The sequence below is a fragment of the Homalodisca vitripennis genome, chromosome 8 (genome assembly GCF_021130785.1).
Source record: "Homalodisca vitripennis isolate AUS2020 chromosome 8, UT_GWSS_2.1, whole genome shotgun sequence".
Taxonomy (NCBI): domain Eukaryota; kingdom Metazoa; phylum Arthropoda; class Insecta; order Hemiptera; family Cicadellidae; genus Homalodisca; species Homalodisca vitripennis.
In genome coordinates this window covers 69,171,804-69,197,507 of record NC_060214.1, presented here as the reverse complement: position 1 = coordinate 69,197,507, position 25,704 = coordinate 69,171,804, and the positions used below count along the sequence as shown (strand labels likewise).

At 34.5% G+C, this 25,704-nt stretch overlaps 2 protein-coding genes across 2 annotated transcripts in view; one reads left to right on the top strand and one right to left on the bottom strand.

Annotated features, from left to right (window-relative positions):
* Nucleotides 1-11,511, top strand: part of LOC124368218 — an 84,030-nt gene extending 72,519 nt beyond the window's left edge. The window contains 7 exon segments of the mRNA XM_046825493.1: nt 318-388; nt 3,915-4,501; nt 6,225-6,364; nt 8,033-8,191; nt 8,552-8,740; nt 8,819-9,138; nt 9,140-11,511. Coding sequence (XP_046681449.1) covers nt 318-388; nt 3,915-4,501; nt 6,225-6,364; nt 8,033-8,191; nt 8,552-8,740; nt 8,819-9,138; nt 9,140-9,946 — 2,273 coding nt within the window. The 3' untranslated portion in view covers nt 9,947-11,511.
* Nucleotides 11,512-16,422: 4,911 nt separating this feature from the next.
* Nucleotides 16,423-25,704, bottom strand: part of LOC124368217 — a 57,569-nt gene continuing 48,287 nt past the window's right edge. Inside the window, exons 5-7 of the mRNA XM_046825492.1 lie at nt 20,193-20,415; nt 19,657-19,757; nt 16,423-16,821 (exon numbers count right to left, since the gene is read on the bottom strand). Coding sequence (XP_046681448.1) covers nt 16,423-16,821; nt 19,657-19,757; nt 20,193-20,415 — 723 coding nt within the window. The remainder of the gene's footprint in view (nt 16,822-19,656; nt 19,758-20,192; nt 20,416-25,704) is intronic.

The following is a 25,704-nucleotide window of genomic DNA, read 5'->3' as shown; positions in this document are numbered from 1 at the left end:
AAGAGTCTATTGCCTGAGAAATATTCAGCCTCCAAGTAATTATTTTTGACAGGGGGATTTTTTTTCTCTTATTGATTGGGCTAAAAGTCATATAGCTGATGATAAAATCACTTTCGTTCACAATTCCTGCACCATAATTAATGCTCCTGATGATGTATTTTAGATTGTTCTATAACTATTGCATGTCTAATAAAATATTTAATAGATACATAAAAAAATAACATGCATAAAAAATACATCCCACTACCTACATTTTCAAAGATGCAGGGCAATAAAAAACTTACTTGCATATTTAATTTGTGATATCAAATTTTCAGGTGATGATGCATCATCTTCAGAAGCAGATCTGTTCGACGATGAAACACAGGTGGATCTAGTTGCTATGAATGTAAGCATATGGTTTTTATTACTTTTACATCCATTATAGAACTTTAAATAAGTTAATCTCATACATAACTTTCAAGATCAATCAAAAATGGACATGTGAAAGGATTTTAAATGTAACATTTTCAACCAAAAATCATTTCTTTGTTTACATTTTTTTTATTGATGATGGGTGATTTAAAAGAACAATAGAATTTCGGATATTTGCCATTGTTATAAGTTTAAACAAATAGAATACTACGTTTCAAGGATTGTAATCTATCATCATCATCAAGTCTTAAAACCTTCAAGCATAAGGGTAAGCATGCACAGAAATTAAAAATCTAGTAAATGTGATGTGATAAATTAAACAAAGTCCTGGATAACAACTAAAATAGTTGTAAGCAAAATATTCAGCATGTATTTGAAGTCTAATGTGACAGGAGAAACATTTTCAGTTATTATCCTCCAGTTAATAACTGGCTGTACTGGAGGCTACCTTGATTTTAAGCCTATAAGAACAATGTTAAGCTGATTTTAACCCCATAAGAACAATGTTAAACTTAAAACACATAATTTAACACCTTATTTGTAATTGCAAAATTATGAAAGATGACTCATTCCAAAGATAGGATTAATACGCAGCCAAATGCTCTTTAGTTTTTATTATATTTATTAATAATCTTTATAAATAATCCCAAACATTTTGATACTTCATCTCCCATAATTGTACTTCAAAAACTAAGAGTGTAAAGGTGCTCTTATAGGGCAAAACGCAAGGCTGCTCCTCTACATCCGACTCTTAAGGTTTTTGACACCTAATGAAGAGGATAGGTTACAATACAACCCTCGAAACTTAATGTTATATTTTTGTAACATAACATTTGAAAATAACCAAAATCTTATTTTCCTGTGAAAAATCATGTTTATGTTCTAAAAATTAAATTTTAAAGAAAGCTGTTCTGACAAGTTACTTGTAGTTAAATAGTTATTTATTATAGCGTAACCTATTACATGTTTAAAGCGGTGGCTTATATCCTTTCTCCAAACTGATAAAAGGGTATATTTCAATGTTGTGTCAATAACATTGCTGAAATTAAGGAACTACTCAGATTGGCTAATTTAAAATGAATTCGACACACAAGTCAAAAGATGTGTTTATTTTTTATTTGTCCATTTTCAGAGATTCCAGTTGTTCTGAAAACCTTAACTCGCTGCACATTTTACACACTTAACTAAATAATTACTCATGATATAATAATATTACAATAATAACATTTAATATGAATAATTTAACAAACTCCAGTTATGTGAAAGTAATAAACTTGAAGTATAACGCAGTTGTGGACAAAAAACTATTATTTAACAACAATTGTATTTATTTATGTATATTAATAATGGCAGTCATAAAACTCCTATTTATTTTCGTTTATAATGTTATTCACATTGATTATTTAGCTCAGTCATAATATTTTAACGTTACAGAATTATATATATTTTAATTCTGTGTGAATTGATTGACATATATTTTTTGCTATTACATTCTGTTCAATATAAACTTATATGGATTTTCATACACTTATATATTTCCTTTTATTTTTAAATAGGATTATTTTTTATAATATTTTTGTAATAATCATTATTACAATATGACAGAATAAACCATGCATATGAACATGTGTGTCAGGTATTGTAGTAAAATCTCTTGAGCCCCTTCATGTGATTAGTGAGCGACAATTCACGTAACCCACATGACACTAAACCTAATCTTATAAATAAAAATGAATCGTTAAATATGTTGGTAAGCGCTAATCTCAAGAACGGCTGGACCAATTCGGTTAATTATTCTTTTTGTAAAAAAAGTCCATTGAAATCCGAGGAAGGTTTTTATGAAGAAAAATTTAAGAAAAGTTACCTGGAATATTTTTGAATTTAGAAGAAATTGTAGTTTTTTACGTTTCATAATTCAAATTAAACTGACACTAAACAGCTGTTGACAGCTATTATAGTTCGACAAACTTTCTAAAACATCTGTTTACATTTGAATTATATCAATAATAAGTAAACAGTGCTTGATCGGTAGTGTAATGCAGATAGTAAATAAAACATTAATATATAAATTTTACTCCAGATTGCGCCAGTGACGAATTAAAATCACCTAAAATGCATTAAATACTGTTATAAAACTAACCTTAATGAACAAAGTTATGAATGTTTTCACATACGTTACTTTAGACTGGTGGGATTCCATGACATTATGATATTACATTTTAACAATGGCTTATGGAAAAACAGAGAAATGGATACTAACATGCCTCAACGATTCATTCTTTCCCTGGCTACAGTCCAAAACACAAGTGTAACGCAAAACTTTGATAACGATTATTTTGGAATGTTGCATAACCTTAATAAGGATTTTCCTCTTATACCGAAAGTACATAAGAAGTAAGTAGGACTTCCTCCTAGGTCGTAATAGGCTTTTCAGTCCTACTTATGTGTGTATTTTCTTCATCAAGACAAGGCAAACTCAACTATGTCAACACGATTTTGACCAAAATAGATTTCCAAGAACTAGATAATCGAACGTATATAGTATTTTGATCGAGGCTATATGGCAAGCTAAACTGTGACATAGTAGGTAAGTGAATTTAAATGGTCTTAAGTAGGCACTTTTTAACTGAAGTAGGCATCTCGGTCCTACGTACGTATATATTTTTTCTTCATCAGAACAACAAGGCAAACTCTACTATGGTACTGGAAATATCTTAGACCTGAAATATATGACAAGGACTGGAAATATACGCTTTTGGACTGAAGTAAGTTTCCGAGACCTGTGTGATCCAAGATTTGTGCTTTCTTGGTCGGGATGACAAGGCAGATTCAGCTTTGACGTTATGTATATAATTAATTAGAACCAGAAATGCTCCTAGACCTAAATAATATCTACCTGATGTATGCCTACTTATGTTTTAAAATTTTTGTAGGACTCCCATCATATTACATCATAATTGCTTTTACTAAGTAATATAAGGACTTCGGATCTAAAGATTGTGTGCGAAGCCGCGGGTAACAGCTAGTGGTCCTATAAAGATATAGCTTAGATAAAGACACTCATTTGTAATAATTCTGGTATGACCGTCTACTTCACGGTGAAGGTGGAGTCAACAATAAAATCTGTTAGTAATTTTTACTAGTATTTAGCAATTAAGTTCCGGTTGGTTTTAAAAGGCATAAATGACATCTGCGATAAGATTTATCTTAAAAGTTAATTTTTATTTTGTAGTACAATACTATTTAAATCATATAGGTATCCCAAACTATGTCTTAGTTAAAACTTTCCTGCTCTTGTAACATGTGTCTTATTTTTGGACAATTTGTTTTGATAAGTTCAAACAGGCTGTACTAATGTGTACCTTCCAATCTGGGACCTAATAATGTAAGAATAGTAATAGTAATAATTTTCCACTAAGTATTGTCATAATAAACAATTGAAATAATTTTCCACTAAGTATTGTCATAATAAACAAGTGAAATAATTTTCCAATTTTCAGACACAAGTGATTGACGTCAATCATCTATACCTTAATTCAGAGCGATCGATCACGGGAAGCGTGAAACATGTGGAAAACATTGATACCTCGATTATCACTACGCAAACATCGATGGAAGACACAACATCAGTTAGTGGAGAGACTACAACTACACAGGACACAACGACAACTGAGAGAGATGAAACTACAACTATGGAGGAAGATGGAATGAGAGAGACCACAGAGGTAACTACTGACACGTTGTCGACAACGGGGGTTGAAGACACCACACTTCCCTCCACAACCTTGGTCACTGGATTCACCGACACAGAAGAGAGATTAATTGCAAGAGTGGAAGATCTCACAACAACCAGCAGAGCTGAAGAGTTGACTACGATGGTAAATACCACTCCAAATGATACCACCACGACTACAATGGTAACACCCGAAATCAATGGTAAAAACACCTCAAGTTCCTCAGGCCCTAACAAATCGTTACCGACAGAAATAGAGGCAATCCTCAACAAAACCAAATTGGTAAACAAAGACGAGGATTATGATTATGACTATAATGAGCCTTCCCTGCCTCCTTCGCTTCCTAACCTGAGGTAAGCCAGAATTTATATTCCTGGTTGTATATTCATTAATTTCTAAAAACATAAGTGCCGTCAAAGTTATGGACATAAGGAATGTATGTTTATCAGTTATCTAAACTATTCCACTAGCTATTTGTCCATATAATAATTCTATAAAGGTCTAAAGATTCATTTTTTGTTTTTAACAGTAAAAATATCTGTTTTAGTACACCCCAGGATAAAATTGTGATTCTTCTTAACTTTTCATCCATACGCTTGGAAGTATATCTGTCTGAGTACCGGTCATAAAAAACCAATTTAAAGAGTTAGCTACATTTACCATGTGCTTTTTTTATGTTGAAGAATTTGTTAGTAAAATTCTATATGGTATAAAAACATTATATAATAGAGAATGTAATTGTACATCTACTACAGTGTACATATCTGTATACAACTATTGAATTTATTATTGCTATGATATAAAAAGTACTAAAGCACGTTAAATTTTACATTTGTTACTTATGAGACATTACATACCATTTAAGGACTATAATATGGGGAAAATGTCTATAAAATGAATAAATTTGGGATTAACTGTATATAGTACATGTATTTCATGAAATCTTTGAGGTCATTTTATTTTATTTAAAAATGGTATCATTTGGCTGTTTTATTAAAGTGATATTTCTTATCTTATTTAATAATCAAAACATGTATATCAGTTTTGTGTTCAGGTAAATTATATAGTATAAGGGCATTTGAAAATGAGCTCAGCTCTTTTATGATTCTTAGACTGTTAATTTTATATTTATAAACGTATTTGGGTTACATAGTTAGATCTGATAACTGTAGGAGATATATTTAATTGTTGGAATGTTTCCAACACAGTTTAATTTACACTCAACAGCTTTGAAATAGTAGCAAAAAATCCTGATATGCTCCAAGACCCGTTCAAAGCCTTCCTTAGGTGACACATGAAGCTCAAAACAACAGATATATTTGAGCTTGAAACCAAATTCAGAATGATTCGTATCTCTAAACATATTGGCAAAACTTTTAAATGGAGTATCTGTTACATTTTCAAAAAATTTAGGTAATGTGAATAACAAAGAGAGTGGACGATTGAATCATGTTTGGACATTATATACAACTGTAGAACCATCTCGTTGTTACTTGTCGGTGCTTACTAGACCTGAAGTGATATGACACTGACTTCCAAGAAACTGATGCTGAATGAATTTGTACAATCTCGGATGAAGCCTTAAGTGCTTCCAATCGTAATGGACAATGCTTCTATTAAAGAAAAATTGAATCTGTCTGCAAGTCCATTTAGTCCAGGCTCTTACTACACTTAATGCTTGAGAAGCAGTACTTTATCTTTTCAGCAATCTGCACACATATTCCCTTGATCTGTATCCTAAGAAAGAACTGAGAGAACATATCTCTTTGACATGTCCTCACTTATTAAAAATTATGTATGGTCTCTAAAATTATATAAACTGATCATTGTAAACTAGAAGGTATTTCGCCTTAACGGAAACCTTCTAAATAATACTTGACTCTGAATCTAACCACCCTCATAGAATCCGAGTCAGGCTAAATTCAGTGATTTGATACATACCAAAATGTCTAAAGTGTGAGATAGTAAATGGGTGGTGAGAATTTATAAAGAAATGTACATTATTTCTTAAATATATATAATCTATATGTAGAGCACTTTGCTATTTAGGGTTTACTGGATTTATGCAATTTTCAGAATCATTCCGTTTGTAGCAGCAGATGCGGTGGTGGATGACCGTCAAGAGCCGGTGTTCTCAGCGGTGCTGGAAAAGTCTCACTCTACAGACGAGCCTCATTTCTTCGAGGGCGGGTTCTCACCACCGGCAGAAACCGAGGGTACTGAGTAGTATGTTTCTGGCGGCTTTTAAGTAAATATTTGATACTTAATTGATAAACTTTGCTTTGTAAGAGTTGTATTATTCTCAAAACTAAATTGGAGTACTAGATGGATTTCGTAATAGTTCTTTGAAAAAATTTTAATTTTTAAAAGTTTGTTTGATCAGGAGATGATAAAATGCAGTGATCTTATCTGTTAAAATGTAGATAGAAGAGTAACGTAATAAGGGAACCAATTGGATCTGTGTATAGAATCACTAACATTCCATAGGCGAGAAATTCCAAGGGGTCGGGAGCTTCTGAAAACTGGAATCTTGAGAGCTTCAGATATTCAAAACGTTTAGAAGCAACTCTACTTCTTGAACTGGAAGCTTTGAGGTTGTTTTTTTCTAATAGGAGTGTCTTAAAACTTTTCATCAGCTTCCCAGCTGTCAGCAGTTGTACGCCAAGACCTTCCAAAACTCGGATCTCCTAGGTAAATAGTTTCTCCAAATCTATAAATTTATAAAATTAGAATGTACCGGGAATTTCAAGAGATAAGGAAATCTTAGAATCTAAGAGGCTTTGATCTTCCATAAACCAGAAGCTTGAAAAGACCTGCAAGAGGCCTCTGTTAACAAAAATCTTGAGCCCATGAGGCTGGAAACTGCTAGAGGCTTTAAAATCACATACAATAGGAGCTCTCAAATTCTGGAAATGTCTAGTATCTGAAATCTTCTAGGAGATTCAAAAAGACATCACGTTTAAGAGATAGAGAGCTCATAAAGGCCGGTAGCTCTTCATGTCTGTAAGGTTCTGAAGGCTATAATATGTAAGAGGTCGAGTGTTTTCCGAGATCGGGAGTTTCAAAATCCTGGGATCTCCCACAGGTCAGAAGTTCTCAAAGCTGGATGCTTCTAGGAGTTCCAGAAGCCGAGCGCTCTTAGAATCATTGCTTTTACAGGTTGAGAGTTGTTAGATTTTGGTAATTTCCACAGGTTTTCAGAGGCTGCAAGCTGTCCACAGACTGAAACTCAAGAAGATTCATTATGTCAAGTACAACCAAAATGAGATATTTGTGACAATTTTCCTGACAGATTTCTTTAGCTTTCAGACAGATTCAACGCTGTCTAACTAGAAAGAGATGCCATAGCCTGGATGAAATATTGGTTGGTTGATCATATATTATTAGCCATGGTTGGTTTCCATGGTATTAGCTATGAGGTTCAGGAGGTTGGGTTGCCCAATAAGTGGTGTACTGCATACTTTGAGACCTTTCAAGTACATTAGTTAAAAGTTTTAAAAAAGATACAGTTCTTATTAACTACAATAGAAAACTATCTTACTATTGTGGCTTGAAAGTCAAAATTTCTTGTTTATTAAGTAAAATATTTAACAACACACACATAGAATGTTGCTGTGCTAAAGGACAACTAAGCTTGTTCTGCATTGCCTTCTGCAAGCTTGATCTGAATATCATTCTCTCTTTGCCCAGATGTCCATGTTGTTGGGTACCAACATTTTTAAATATTATAATGCAGAAAGAAAATAAATATAATCTTTAGACAAAATAGAACATGTATTATAGAAATCACTAAAAACATGCAAAACTAAAGTGATGAATTTGCAAAACTTTAAAACAAATTTCTTCTGTGCGCCATTTTAATCTAATACTAATATTTTGCTCAGGTGGCTTTGTTCCCAAGGAACCACTTCTAGATGGCCCATTCTATGAGTCAAAGTTTGATAGTAATTACCACAACAACGGTGTTCTACCCTTAGATCTGCCTCCAGGTACTCTCTCCCCTCTTCCGGCCATCACAGAGGCACCAAAGACTCCTCAGGAAGGTAAATAAATCTAAATTTATCAGTAATTACTTAAATATAACTGGATTTCTTGAAAGGTAAGCATAAACAGAATTTGTCATTTCTAAATACATTAAAATTAACAATGATTCGAGAAGCTTTTAGTCTGTTCTGAGTAAAAACAGCTCAGTGCTTCTCCATAAAATATGATACAAAAAAGATTGTCAACCAGGGAAAGCAGAGAGGTGCGATCTGAAATTAAATGTCATGATGGTGATAAATGTCATGAATATTGTTTTTCACTCATTTTTATTACACTTACAAATGGTGAATGTCCATAATATGTGCATTCTTCTATGATTCTGTACAATGTGAATCTGATAAAACTGATGGTTTTCAAAGAAAAGTGCCTGAATGGAGGGCAGAGCTACAGGCATGGGGAGCTGCTGACAGAGCTGTCAGCTTGTGATCTCTGCGTGTGTTACTACGGCAAGATCATTTGTCAAGAGCCCAAGTGTCCTGTGCCTGATCCTGGATGTCGCTTGCTCCGGGAGCGGGATCACAGTACTTGCTGTCGCAAGATTGTCTGTCGTAAGTCACACTAGGATTCTTAACATTCCCTTCTTGTTTCAATTGTTTCTTGTTTCTTGTAATCAATTCTTGTTTCAGACAATGAAAATGCAGAATCACCTACAAGGGTGGTGGATCACATCACTCCTGCACCTCACCTGCCTCCATTCACAGTTGCCGACGTGATAGTGACACCTGATCCCTTCCGGGACGTGATCAGAACTGAGCCAGCCCCTGATCTCTCTTCACTCATTGGTGAAATCATGCCGTTCTTCTGGGAGCAATCGACGACCTCTCCTACACCTGTCTCCATTGCTGCTGCTGAGACCCCAGGATCACCAGAGACAAATACAGCAGCGGTTTTTCTCGTCTACAGCATCAATAGTTACCTCCACCAGACCACAGGCAGCCTCTGTTCTTGTTGATTCTACTGTAGTAACCACCCCCACTACTCCACTGACATCGATTTCTTCATCTACGCATGTTGAATTCGATGACCTGTCACACACTAAAAACGAAACGGTATCAATACCACTCGATGAAAACGACAATAAAGAGATAAATGAGGAAGGACCGGCAGAAGAAGAGTTTTCGTTTGAGTCTGTTTTGAGTATTTTGTTTGGGAGTGAGACAACAACTGAAAAGCAAGTGTTGAAGACCAAAAAACCATCACTATATAACAAACTGAACGATACTCGATTATCAAGTGTAAAAACCAACAAAACACAAGCTGTAAAAGTTGGCTTCAACCAAAAGTTAGAGCACAGAAGCGATGAAGATGTAAACGACCTAACGAACCCATTTAATAGTTCTCACGAACAAGATAACATCTGGCAATCTGGCACAACCAGTAACAAGACTTTGGAAGTGAACAAATCAACGGAGTTTGGAACAACTGAAACAAATCCAATCACAAAGAGCCCAACTGAAAAAAACATTCTCCACACGACTATTAGAAATTTTATAGACAAAGTCACCACAAAACGTTATGGCACCAAATACAGTAGTGCTCATTTAAAACCGTTTCCTACAAAATCAACGCCTGTCGCAACCTTACCCCTGTCAGTACCTGATCCAGGAGCGGCCTCAGGACTTCTGAAACTGGCAGGATGCAACATTTATGGTCGGATGTACCGAGTGGGCCGGATCATCTCGGAACTATCCGGACCGTGCCTTGAGTGTATGTGCACTGAAGTAGGAGTCCAGTGTCGGCCACTTAAGTGCTGACACTTAAATGAACACTGATGAGTCTGATCACTTGATTTATGATCATTATATGTTCAAATGATGCACAATTTTAAAATCGTATTATCCTAATGGCCTTTCACAATATGACGTGGGTAATACTTTACTGTTTAATATTTAGAAGACATTTTTTATTTATTTAAAGAGACATGATATTATTTAAGGAATTGTTTTTTGAGGCTAACATCCGTATATATGAAGAGAAACACAAATGTGTACATTTTAAATTTCTGCTCCACCATTTGACTCACATTCGTGGTGTTCTTCACACACTGCTCCGTTATACTTGATTTTTTAAAATTAAAAATATCAAGTTATATGGAAACAGGTGAAATTGCAATTTTTTTTTCCAAGAATCATTTGTTGAATACTTAATCGTTTTATGGTTTTCTACGGCAGTGGTATTTTCATCAGTTATACTAAACGTTTTCGAAGAAAATGGTCCAAACTCATTTTCAAATTTGTATTGACCTCTCCGGGAATTGAACCTGTTGCCTCTCATTTAGAGAGCCACAGTTTCACCCCAGTTCTACGATGAAGGTCGTGTTGTCTACCTGTGTTAACAGACTTGGTACAAACAAATATGTTTGCCTTTTTGTGAGTCTTGTAACCAAGAGCCAGTATAGAATAGGCTTAAAAGGCTTAAATAAGAATCACACCACAAAATGACTGGTTCACATTTCAGTGTGCACTTCATAAATTTTCTGTTATAGCCTACCATTGTTTAAATTGAATTGTATTGTTACGACTTTCACCTCTCCAAATTTAAAAACTTTACTTTGTGATCCAATTACTGTACTTCATAGATGTTTTTCAAGTGATCATGGGATAAGTGCATGAAACTGAAGTGACAATATGTTCTGAAGGATTGTGTATTATTTTTATAAACTACAAAATTATAGGGATATAATAAAGCGAAGGGTTTATTTGAACTCATTCAATTCAACAGAAAACCCTAACGAATTTCTATAGTAAACAATTACTGACCGTTTATCTTTCTTGGTTTGTGAATTAATTTTCTAAAAACTCGCTTAAATAATAGTACTTTTTCGGGCTATACATAATTTTTCCACTATTGACGATTTCTTAAACTTCAGTGCACATACATCCACGTATTTTTCATGGTTTTCACAGGAAATTCTAGTCCTGACGAAATAGTGAAGAGGGTATATATGAACACTTACGTTTACTAACCTTATTTTAACAAATGTATTAATGTCCCCAACTTTTAAAATATTTAAACCGAGTGACAATTCATACATTTATAAAAAGTGTTAATATTAAATTTAAACTTTGAATATGTTTACATGAAAGAAATGGAAATAATGGACACATGATTGAAGATGCATATTTATCATCTATACCTCAGTCTTTCAAATCATAAGTATATATTTACTTTTTATTATTAGGAATCAGCTAATTTAGTTTTTAAATTTATTTATTGTACATAGTCTTAGTAAAATAGATCTGTAAATTAGAAAGTCATATGTTATAAAACATGATTTATTTTTTAAACCAATTTTCTCTCATATTATTGATTATAATAAATTTGTATTTAATTTTGAACGTAAGTTTAAACTATTTCTAAACTATCACTAATGAGAAAATAACAAATTATATCATGTTTGTTTTACAAATATGGCAAATACTACAATATTATATCATAAAAAACATTTAAATTCATATTTGTTTTCTTATAATTTTTATCTTTTACAAGTATTTGCTAAAATTTTCCAAAACATAGTGTTTGCTAAAAAAGTGAAGCAAAATATTCATGTTTAACATTGACTTAATCATGTAAATAAATTTAACACTTACTATTTATTTATATTTTTTAGTTAATTAAGGAAACAAAAACTTGATTAGAGCTTCTTACTATAGTTCAGATTTACTTATTTAAAAAAAACCACTAATGTTATGATAATTTCAAAGATTATAAATTAACTGTAAATATTGACAAGCCCATGGATTATGAATTTTAAGTTCACTGTAAATTATTTTAATTAATTAATGAATTAAGGGAAGTTTTTGGTTATAATTATAAACAAAATTTGTTTTTTATTTTTAAATCCACTGTTTTATTTATGTAGTTTAGTTGCTTTTATAAAGTGAAGCCATGTTAAATTTTAAATGTATTCTGTAGTTTCTACTAGCTTTAAACTTATATATTTAGCACTTTACTACTCTTTAATTGCTATTCTTAGAACTTGATGCAGTAGGATAAGTATAGAACCGATGTACTTGTACATTTTCTGATAGCGTTAGTATGAAAATCGGATAACCGTGAGTTCACTAATAACCATAACTTTACAACCAGAACCACACCCAGTGCTGATCTCATCTACCTTATCCACAACTCTCAGTCTATTACTGACATCACCACAAAATTGACAGATGTTGAGACAATGTTACTTATTTGTCAATAAAATATTTTATGGAAACAAATTTTGTTCTTCTCATTCCAAATTTAATATAGTTTTTTGTTCTCTTAGGACAAGAAGCTTAGAAAATGCACCTAGTCTTATTAGGACCTTTGCACTAATTCCAAAGTGACAGGATATTCTGGATGGGGGTAATGTTGTGGTGGTAGGGGCCATCTCCTGTCAGAACCCATGAGGAAGACTTTAGAGCACTATTCTCAAGTTATGTCCCCTCAGAAGAAGGGGAAGCCACTCTGAACCAGCCTCTCCAGTCAAAGCAGGCAGGGGATGGCTAGGCTAGTAAGTACCTTTGACTCTTATGGAATGAACCCCACCAACTCCAACACGTAGACTAAACCTATCGAATGTCGCTCCTGGACATCCATAGATTTAAGTGATACATCAGTTAATGCTGTGCCCAGTGTAGGTTCAACTGGAAGGTATAAACCAGCCAGAAGTGAGCCCTCCTGGGTTTAAAAAATTTAGTTAAATTAGTTAGTTAAACTTTACCCTAAGTTATTAAAGTACATTTAGGTGCCCAATACATTTTTATTACCAGAGACCAACAGCCAATTAAAAATACTTGTATAATACAATATAAATATAAATATCTAAGTACAGATACAAAATTTCAACAATAGTAGTGTAAATATAGTTAAGTGTTATAAAAGACTTTTGTTTTAGAAAGTTGGAATCACTGAAATTTATTTTTTATTTATAGCTATAAATATTTTGTGGGCTTTTTAAAATTTGACATCCCTGACATGCTTACTTTAGTTGTTCTAAATTGTAATGTTTAATAACATATAATTAGGACAAACATTTCAAATTATACATACCAATTAATGGTGGTTATGATTGTAGATTTTAATTCTGATAATTGTTATTTTCTTATGTAATTTTTCCAAAGGATCGAAATTCATTTGAGTTATTTGTACATTTCGATAAGAACCATCTTTAAGTGTATTAAAATATTATATATTTATATTATATTGAAATATATTCTCAAGTTTTGCAAATTTCTCATTAATTTCATCATACTTATGTACTGATCTTTAATTCTATAATCAAGTTTTTCATGCATTTCAATTTGTAACTTCTCCAATTTGTAATTTACAAGATTATAACTGTTATTTTAGTTTAAATATTTTAATATGATCAACTAATTATTGATCTTTTACAGTTACACAGAACAAATATATTCCTTTACTACCACGTCTAATTCTTCTTCAACAATATCCACATTTTCTGATAATTTAAAAAGCTTTAATATTTGTTCGTTAACTATATTGTGTTTATCAATACTATGTTTACTCCAATCCAACAATTCTTTTCTTATTGGCTATACTTACAAGTACCTACATAATTTTTTCTACTTTAAATGCGTGAGTTATTTTATCAGCATTTTCATATGTTATTAATGTTTTAAATAACTGTACTGCACCACCACAAGCACAGACTATAACAAATTTTCAATTTTATTTTGAAATTAATGTTTTTAATATTCTATTGGTAACATTGATAACATTAAAATGTTCACCTTCTTGTTTATTTTAGTAATGCATCTCCAGTTTTATTAGTAACTTCATTTCTAAGCTTTAAATTCTTTTTTTGTTTTGATTTGTGTGCTAAATACACAACAAAATTTGGGGAAACCGTATTTATGTAGTAGTAATTCTTTGATAACTTTAAAATCTGTATTTTTCAAGTTAATTTAAAACAAAAATACATAAATGTCCACCAATTGGTTGATTTTTATAGTCTTTAATTTAAAGATCATTGTAATATAATTCAGTTTTACTAAGTATTTAATTAATTATGTAAAGGAAACAGGATTCTTCCAGACATTTGCCAACGTTGAGTGATACAAAAAATCAGTAACACTACATTTTGAGATCTGCAATCTGATCTCTTTTTCAGGTAAATAACTAACTAACAACATAATTACAAACTGTGATCAAATAAACAAGTCATACAGAGCGTTGACAAACACATAAGTCAGGAATCACAACCATCATATTGTGTCTCAACTTCACTAACTCTAAAACATGCACTTAATAAAAAACAACACTAATTACTAAAACTGAACTACGGAATATAGGTCACAATAGGTCTGCATTCGCCAGCCAACCACCTACGACTGACCTGCAGTCATGGTAGTTTTGATTCCTGACTTACGTGTGTCATAACACTCTGGTATGATTTGTTTATTTTAACCTAGTTTGTAATTATTATGTGTTAGGTTAGTTATTTAACTGAAGAAGAGATCAGATTGCAGATCTCAAAACTTAGTGTTACTGATATTTTGTATCCCTGAAGTGGTACATGTCCTGAAAAATCCTGTTTCCTGTACTATCCTTCCATTGTCAAAAACAAATTTTTAAATAATTAATTCTATTGGTGGATTTTCTTAAATATTTCCATATGATTCAAAGTAGTATGGAATTTTATCTTTTTTGTAGTAACAAGTTCAATGAGTTCCACTTCCTAAAATTGAGCCTAAATTAACAATTTCCCATTAAAATGTTCTAACTTTTTTGGTAAATAATTTGGCACAAAAATTCCTGTAAAATGTTTAGTATTTTTATAGATTTCTTCCAGTTCTCTGAACGTTAAATGATTTAGTTCAACTTACTTTAATATATTTAAAATGTTTATAGCTATAGAAATCACTTATTTTTTACAATTGGAGGAGCTTTCCTAGAGTAACGTGTAACATTTTTAACAATACCTTCTTCAAAAACTAACAAATCTTTCAATAATCCACCATATTTAAGTTCTTTGAACTGATTATAAGAAAATTAGATTCTAAACGTTTTACTTGTGTTTTTAAAGGTGTGTTGTGCTGTCTATTAAAAAAAATGTAATCTTTCTCATATTTTAATTGATCTACATTAAATTGAATACTAACAAGTGTTTCATTTTAAATCAGATTTTATTTTATCTTTCTGATTTTCTTTAGATGTACTTTCACAAATTGTTACTCCATTTATGTCATTAAAAATTCAAATTAGCTACAATACACATTCATAACTTTAAACTTTAAAAGTCCACTTACCTTCTATTGAAATTGGTGAAGTTATTGGAAGTAAATTCTACCTGGCTTTTCAATTAATTTATCAATTTTATTCTAAATATAAACCTCAATTGCTTTTTTTGGTCCAACAAATAGTTGTTTCCAGCTTTTACTAGAGCACATATTTAATTAATAATACTATCAAGATTTGTTAAATCATCAATGTATCTGTATTCAATTTTACCATTTGAATGTTTTCTTATTCCAGATTCCCGAAACCTTGAGTTCCTTTATATTTTAAATCATTATGACATATTTATTATGCCATTATGTTAAAAAAATTCACTGGTAAATATCCTATCATAAAACATTTCTTCTTTCTATCCCGATACAAAACCAAATTTGTTATCCTTTGCTATAGGAAGACATTTTTTTATTAATTACACCAATTATTATATCTCTTATCTTAGGATAAGTTATTTATTGGATCAATTTTTTAAATAACTCTAGGTCTAAACAGTGTTGGAAATTGTAATTATGGTAATAATTTTTTTGTCTGTTTTTGTTATAGAAATATCTGCAATTTGTTCAAAACAAGAATAATAGAGTAAGATGAAGACTCTGGTATTCTACAGTATAGATATTTTAAAGACTCTTAATAAACTGTTCTTATTAATTAATTGTATTTTTAATGCACATTCAGTTCTTGAAAAGTAATAATATGGGTAGTTATTAATAAGAGACCTTGTGATACATGTCAAAAGGGAATATTATTGAGTTTCAATTTCAAGTAAACATAAATACAAATACTAGTACTAATTAAAAAGTACAAATCATTTGCAGATTTTCTCTTGGAGAATAAAGCACTTTGCTCATGAGTTTAATGACTTGGAAATTTGTGACTTGGACTAATAACTTCACAATGCCCTAACATGACGACCTAACCTAACTTAATCATTAACATAAATAATTGATCGATCCAACATGGCTTTCATTTGGATTAGTTCTTTAGACTCAATTGATTACAGTACACCATCACTTTTCCACGAGGATAAGGATTTTAAAGTTATATTTTTATGCATAATAGTTTGGCGTTTTTGGAACAATAGCACAGGAAAACACAAGTAATGTAAAATAGCTTTATTTTTATGAGTATGAATGTACAAAATCGAGAATAGGACGAGAATGGTGAACAAGACGATGGAAGCGTACCGCAGCAAGGACAGTGAGAGAGGAGAGCAGTCACTGTAGGAAGTGAAGACGGTGAGGCCGACCAGCAGGCCAGCGACCGCTCCGGACACGTGTGCTGCCCAGCTGATAACAGGGCCAGCCTGTCGGAACATGTCGTACGTCAAGTCCCCCACACATAGGCAGACTACGCTGACCACCCTGTACCACTGATAGCGCAGTAGTTCGTAGTTCTGTAACAAAAACGAGGATCTTTAAAATAAAACTCAAAATCCAGAACTGTTAAAGGAAAAGCTATCCGATTTTTCAAAATGGGGATGAGCGGTATTTTTCTACTGATAATTTATCGAACCTAATAGAAAACTATTCGTTTTTGTTTGAACTAATGTCGTGGAAAATCATTATTACTTTATTGTCACAATAGTTTACATACAAATCAAACAAATACATACTACGGTATTGAATCATATTAAGTTAATTTATTTTAAAAAGTTTCATTTTATTTGCAACTACAACAAACATGAAAATTTACTAAGTAACAGAATACTTAAAAATCCAAGAAGGAAATAAAATATACAAGTGCTCGACTTGCGTGTAGTGCAACACAAAAGTGTACGTTTGTGTTTTTGTGCGCTTTGTAAACCAAGACCAAACGTTTCTAAGTCGCCATTGCCAATATCAAGTCTTTTTCCTTGGACTTTATAGCGTTCACTTCAGGACATTTAACTTGGAGATTACCTACCCTTAATTAGACTTCACAGAAGTTCTGGCAAAAGACAAAACTAGAAGTAGTAGCACATTATGAAAGTTCTTCACCAAGATCGTAATACCACCCTAACTGTAGGCTCTACAGTCGATATTCTTCGAGCCTACGTAAGATGTAGTTCACAATCTAACTTTTGTGAAATTTCCTTTCTTAAAATTGTTTACCTTCTGTGAGCCTTCCGCACTCAACAGCGAAGGCAGGATGTCTCACTTTATTCCTAAACGTGCTGCCTGCCCTTCACTCTCTTTATAGTAATAGATTTTCGTTTTCCTACACTGTCTTTTCGTTTTTGGTTTACTCTTACTTTTTCTCATTTCATTTATCCTTACTTATCTCTTTTTGACTATATCCTTGTAACATGTTATTTTTGCAGGAGGCTAAATAAGGTTTTTATTTTAAAAGCAATCATGTTTAGTTTAAACATATTATGAACTGTATCTGTTACTTACAAATACCCCCTGGTAGTACAACTTCAACGCAGAAGACGTCAGCACGCGGGATCTAGCCCGACCAGGAAACGATACCACGAAGTTTCGGCATACGGGATCGCTTCAACGACGGAGCGCCTTACAGCGGAGGGCTAAGGTACTACACACGAGACGACGCGCTCAGGTACGTGTAAGTCCACGCAGTAGTTTGCTTGCCAATACTTATTTTTGCCTATTCTTGCGAGTAACTAACGATATAATCAGTAAATGATATTCAGTACTTTGATCACTATTAGAAAGAGTATATTACATTAAATAAATAGCTCTTCTAAAAATTCTTTTAGAGGCAGCTGGGTCGCTTCTTCAAGTACGTTGGTTCCAGTGTTCCTTAGTCTCGAGCTCACGTCGATCTAGACGCAATTTCGAGTTAACTAGTTTTCGCGTTTAATTTTTATTTAGATATCCGTTCTTTTCGATGCCTCTGGGTCGCATGACGTATGTTGGCACCAGCGTTTCTTAGTTTCGAATTAGCCGCTATCGTTTTAGGGAACACTTAGGTATGAGTTAAGTCATTCTAAGCCACTTGCTGACTACGTCCATTTATTTCATTTTGTTTTCGAGTTGGTAATGATGAACGCATGCTGATCCGTGCATCATCGGTGCTAAATTTGCTTCAGCATTTGTCCTTACAATGACTTGGGTCTGAGCTGGGCCTTGAAACTCCCTTTACCTTTCTAACCCTGGATTTTTCCCGCTCGATTGTTCTATTCGGTGTCTAAGGGCTTTGTAGTACTATAAAACTGCCCCTACCTAACTAAACTGTTATATCCTATGTATGCTTGTTATTTACGACTAGGTCCTTCGTACTTCCAAGTACAATTACATTATTCTACTACATCCAATAGGCCAAATCATCCTTCTCTTCCTATTATTTAATCTACGCCTAATAGTCATTGATAAGTCCTTCCACTCACTTCCTTGTTATTAGTCAACTTATCTAAGATCGCTTAATAGGCAACTAATCCTTGAACTCTTAACTTAAACCCTCCTATCTTATCCACAACAAAATTACAAAGTCCATTTGATTCTTTCTATATCTTTATTATTCTCTACAGCTTCTTTGCCATCCTACTGAATACTTCAAAAGTCTCCTTGGTCACCTTCCTCCTCTTATCCAAAGGACTTTTTTCTGGTCAACACATATCTCATCTCTCACCTACACTCTTTACATACTTCACATTCCATAAACACATAAGCAGACGTGTTGATGGAGCAATACCTGAAGCAGTGGAAGCTCATCCTAGTTCTTCACCAGTGAATCTTAAGGAAATGGCAGATGACAACTGTACATACTTTACAGCACTTCTCGAATCAGAACCAACCTATTAGCAACCTTTAGATTGGGGACTTAGTGCATTAGCACTCACTTCGCCTCCTCTAATCTATTGCCAGAATAACCAGCATCCATCCAGAATTGTTTACGTTCACTATTTACAAGTCCCAACATAGGAATAGTTTTTAAATAGGGCATTGGATTAAATCCTATCCTGATTTCTGTTTCTCTAACATATGCTGTAAGAAGCAGTTGATACGAAAGGAAAACTCTTTATCGGAGATATGCCAATAAAATTAGGTATGCCAGCTTCACGTCTGAAGTTTCGGTTCTATGTGATCTTTACAGCCAGCCGTCACCAAATTCACCGCATCCAACCTCTTTTTCATACCGGGCAAATTTATGAATACCTTTTGACCACAACCTAATCAAAGTAAGAACAATGTTTGCACTAGCTCGGTGCAGAGTTCACTTTTTGATTCAAGATGTCACTTCTCACACATTTTCACACTATCTTTCCTCGTATGCTAATGCAACTTACGTAAAGGATGTTAGGAAGTTGAGCCAGGAGTAGAGCGTAGACTCCGGCAGATGATCCGACCATAGATAGTTCTGGATCTAGCACTGCAGTTCCCAAGGATCCTGAAATAAGACACTAGTATACAATCGTGTCTGAAATCGTCGGGACTCGTGAATTGGAATGAATCCAAAAGGACAAGTGATCCCGAATATATTAATGTGTAATTCAGAAAATGTAATTTAACGAATAAAAATTATCTGTAATATAATTATCCAAAAGGGACAGAACAAATAAGCAATAGATGGACTAAAATCCAATATCCTTGAAGTAAAGAACTCAGATTCACCAGTTCCGGTAAGTTGGTTAAATATCCATTTAAGTCATTGGATTATGAAAAAAGGACATCAATATGTACTGTTACATGATACTTTAAATTATTTTTTAAGTCAAAGTATTAAAAATGTCATAATCCGTTAGCGAAATTCAGCAAGGAAGGAACATAGATGAACACAACGAGACTAAATGAACTTTTATGTAAAAATATTATTAAAAGTTACCTGCCAATCCTCCAAGAATATAGACGAGGGCAGTCCTCAGAAAGCCCTGTTCAGCCTCTAAAGGGATGGCGAGCACCGTTTGGATGCCGAGGTTTATCAGCAGGTGGGTGGTATCTAGGTGGAGTAACATGTAGGAGACATAGCGCCATGGTTGGAGTCTGTGATCAGGAGAGTATAGCAGCAGTTGGAACAGCTCCGAACTGTCTATCAGGTACAATACTGTCTGAAACAGAAAAACATACGCGATTTATAGCAAAAGTTTGTTATTAGTATAAGAAAAGTATGATAATCGCCGACTGATCTCATCCTGTGGTCAGGAGAGTATAGAAGCAGTTGGAACAGCTCCGAACTGTCTATCAGGTACAATACTGTCTGAAACAGAAAATATACGCGAGTTATAGCAAAAGTTTGTTATCAATATAAGAAAAGTATGATAATCGCCGACTGATCTCATCCTGTGGTCAGGAGAGTATAGCAACAGTTGGAACAGCTCCGAACTGTCTATCAGGTACAATACTGTCTGAAACAGAAAATATACGCGAGTTATAGCAAAAGTTTGTTATCAGTATAAGAAAAGTATGATAATCGCCGACTGATCTCATCCTGTGGTCAGGAGAGTATAGCAACAGTTGGAACAGCTCCGAACTGTCTATCAGGTACAATACTGTCTGAAACAGAAAAACATACGCGATTTATGGCGAAAGTTTGTTATCAGTATAAGAAAAGTGTGATAATCGCCGACTGATCTCATCCTGTGGTCAGGAGAGTATAGCAACAGTTGGAACAGCTCCGAACTGTCTATCGGGTACAATACTGTCTGAAACAGAAAAACATACGCGATTTATAGCAAAAGTTTGTTATCAGTATAAGAAAAGTATGATAATCGCCGACTGATCTCATCCTGTGGTCAGGAGAGTATAGCAGCAGTTGGAACAGCTCCGAACTGTCTATCAGGTACAATACTGTCTGAAACAGAAACACATACGCGATTTATAGCAAAAGTTTGTTATCAGTATAAGAAAAGTGTGATAATCGCCGACTGATCTCATCCTGTGGTCAGGAGAGTATAGCAACAGTTGGAACAGCTCCGAACTGTCTATCAGGTACAATACTGTCTGAAAAAGAAAAACATACGCGATTTATAGCAAAAGTTTGTTATCAGTATAAGAAAAGTGTGATAATCGCCGACTGATCTCATCCTGTTCATTTTCCTTGTATCTGTCCGAAAGCAAGTAATGTACTGAAAGCAAATCTACTTATTTCCGAATAACTCCAAAAAAGGAATTTTACTCGCCACAACAGTTTATCAATATCAGATTTAGGTTTTGCCAAATTCCATTAACCAAAAAACCTCTAAGTCTACTAGATGTTTAGGGTTCGACAACGACGAAACTGTTTCTTCGGAACAGTTAAATCATTAACTGTTACTTTCTAAGTGAACCAATGCATCTGTTTGAGCTCATGATTATTCATGAGCTTAATTGCGATCCCCTCAAGTGGCCTTGCTGTCAGTTCCTTCTTGAAGCTGGATTGGAGGCTGATCTACTTGAAGACAGACAACAACCAGTAATGCAGTCAGCGCTGATAAGGTGTCTAATGACCTTCTCAAACGGAGTGTAAAACAACGTTATAGGTTTAAAAATATTATATTCTACAAATAAATCTCTATCTTCAAATTTTACTTTCAAATATGGAGTTTTCCTTGATTGCTATCCGAAGAATTCTCTTGCTAAAACATCCTTCGATGTATAGACCAACCAAATCAAATCAAATCAAATCAAATTCTTTACTGTTCATTGACATGATACATGCATGGAACATTGTCAGATATTATAGAACCGATTAATACTAGACAGAACAAAATCACACATTTAAATATCAGTTAAAACAGTTTTAAAATATAAAATAGTACAACTTAAACTACAAACAATCTAATTTATATCGTCCACTAGGCTGAGCACCGCTCACCAGTTCGTTAATGGAGTAGAATGCTTGTCTGATTAGGTATTTTTTTAAGTTGTTTTTAAAAGACGTCTCAGTCTCGCATGCTGTGATACTAGAAGGCAAAGCATTAAAGATTTTAGGGCCATATATGACATTGATTTTTTAAATGTGTTATTATGGTGTTGCGGAATGATTAGAGCATCTCTGTTTCTTGTAGAATACACGTGGTTAAATGATGGGAAGGATTGAAGGTTCTTAAATGTAAATGTGGCAACCGAATATATATAAAGTGATTGGCAATGTCATTAGGCGTTCCCTAGGGAAAACCTCCCGACAGCTCTCACGATGACCCAGACCACACATCAGTCGAACAGCCTTCTTCTGCAGTTTGAAAACCCTACTGATCAACCTACCTGAAGCCGTCCCCCAGAAAAATCAATCCATATGTTAAAATGGGCACAAAGTAACCAAAGTACACCAGCCTAACGGTATCTCTAGACAGAAAACCTGTTAGGTACCTTAAAGAGTAAATGCTGGCACCAAGTCTTTGACAGACATGACTGATGTGATTTTGACCAATCAAATCTGGAATCAATGTGGAATCCCAGGAAGCAGACCGTTGAAGAATGCTCGATAGGTATATTGTCAAGGAGAGTAACTAACGCACTCTCATTCTTGTGGGGTCTAAAGTGGACTATTGAGGTTTTTTCAGGATTGAGAAAATAAATAGTTAGCAGAAAACCAAGAACTAAGACTCTTGAGTGAAAAAGCAAGCTCGGTGGAAAAGAGATTGAGCTGTGTCAGCCTGAATAAGTACACTGGTGTCGTCCGCATATTGCACCAAGTGGGCCCCTCACAGATGAAGTTAAGGTCATTCACGTATATATTAAATAAAAGAGGGCCAAGAATTGAGCCCTTGCGGCACACCAACATTGACCGGTAAGAGAGCAGACCTACCCCTACCCCCTTTGTTGGTGATCTCAACAAACTGAGAGCGACCAGAAAGATAGGAACGAAACCACTCTAGAGGATGCCTCTAACACCGTACATTTCCATCTTGTCCCAGGAGACGTTTGGTGATTGACGGTGTCAAAGGCACGGGAAAGATCACAAAAAATTTGCCCGCAGTCTCACTGCCAGAGTCAACAGAAGAGAAGGCGGTATTAAGGAAATCATTTATCGCGTGAGTGGTTGATTTATCTTTAAGAAACCCGAATTGTGAAGGAGATAGTAAGGAATTTTCGTTAAGAAAAATTAATCATTCTATTGTGAATTAATCGTTCAAATACTTTGCTCAACGTGGGAAGAATTGAGATGGGGCGATATTGGTTAACTGAGGTTCTATCTCCCTTCTTAAAGACAGGAATGACCTTGGCGGATTTTAACGCAGAAGGAAAGAGTCCTTGGTTAATAGAATTATTAAACAGGACAGTTAAGGGACACGAGAGTGAATCTGCAACCCTCCTGACAATGGATGGAGACATATCAAATACATCAGAAGAGGAGCTGGCCTTGAGACCCTTAGTCACACTCAACACTTCACTGTACGAGGCAGGAGCAAAAAAAATGCTCGATGAACATGGAGAGCTGGGCAACCCCGAATCAGTTGATGTTATTTTGCTCTGAAGGTCCAACTGATTACAAGCGTTAACGAAATGAGAATTAAACCTTGCAGCTATCAAACAAGGTTCTGAGACCAAAAAGCCATCATCAATCAAACCATTTATGCGTTTGTTACCTTTGCACTTCCCTGAATATTCAGCCACAATCTGCCAAACCGCCTTTCCTGTATTGTCACTATTCTCAATATGAGACCTAGCCACAATGCTCCTTCTCCGATTGGATAAGCTTTCGATACTCGGATTTTCTTTTATTATACAACTTGCGATGGAAAGCCGATGGATAATCGCGCTGGAGCAAATATAGATCCTTCAACGCCTCCCTCGCTCTGACGACCCCAACAGTGAGCCATTTAGGACGTACTCTACGTTCGGCCTTGCGAGTGATAAGGGGAAATGCTAAATTAAAGATATGTACAAGAACATCCATAAAAGAAGAAAATTGGACCTCAATATCCTCCCTAATCATCATTGAATACATGTTTGTTCCAGTTAACCTGTTGCAAAAGACTAGAAAATCTATCAACGTTTATTGAGGAGAACCTTCTCGCTTTTACCATCTTCGGCCCGCTACCAGTCGAACCAGAGGTGTCTGAGACGGAGAACAACTGGCTTCGTGGTCCGATAAGGCTGTAGGGAGTATTTCGGCTGAGACTGATCGACCTCAATGTTAGTCAAGACGTTATCAATGCACGAGCCACCAGAAGAGCAAGGACGTGTCACTCCTCGAATAAGAATTTTCAGTGAAAAACTATTGAGAACATCTAATAGTTGAACAAATTTCTTGTCAGTTACTTCCCAAAATGAATATTAAAATCTCCGCATATGATAATATTCCTGTTGCTTCTCATAAGTATTCTGAGAGCCTCCTCCAGTCCTCTCAATGAAAACGTCACAGTCGCCATCTGGAGATCTGTAAAAGTGACAGTAATGTCAAATTCAGAACATGGACAACAACAACAGAGGACTCAAAGTGCTTCTCGTAGTTGAGGTGAGAGATAACCTGGCGGTCTGAGACGAGATGAGGGAATCTGTTACTGACAAGTGTACAAACACCACCTCTAGCGAGGTTAGGTCTACAGTAAATATCAGCAACCCAGTACCCCCTGTATATTCAAAACTACTCCGCTTGTCGGGGGTTAGCCAATGCTCTGTTAAACAAGCTATATCTACATCTTTACTGTGAAGAATGGCTTCAATGGGCCCAATTTTTTGAGACAACAGATTGTACATTTTGATGCAACAAGGTTATAGACTTCTTACTACAATTTATTAGAAAAGGTGTCTGATTCTATAAAAAAGAGGCTGGTGAGTGATGCTCGTCAGCTCGAGAGAACTTTGTATAATGAGACAACAGAGCATACAAATGCGTACACAACAATCTCTTACCAGATAAATTCAGGTGCTGACCGCTCCTTACGTAATGATTTTTCTCTAGAAGATGGTTGAAAATCAAAAACGGTACTCTGGATTGAGTTTGCAAGAGAAAAAATCGTGCCATTACAAGCTTTGATTTGACTTAACTTAGTTTTAGTGGCACCAAACCTATTAACAAACCTATTAGTAGAAACGTATAAGTAGAAACCCGAACATTTAACACTTCAACGCTACATGATATATGAAATGTGTAGTACTTTACTGAGTATACTGTCACACTTATTCGACCTGTTCTTATTTCAACTCCAAAGACAAAACCTTGTAAGTCAGAGGCTATATTCATTTCGCTTTCGGTACATTACAGCATTTCAATATATTTTTGTCAGTATTTCCTACAGGCTATTTTTGTTTTGCCCCCAGACGTTCGCTGCTCACCTAGACACACATCAGTTACTACTACTGCTGCACATCAGATAGTGCATTCCTTCTATGATGCAGGTATCTATTAGGTCTCGAGTTTACTATAAAGCCTCAGGGCTCCACCGCACTGGCGTTGAAAGTTTTATAAAAAT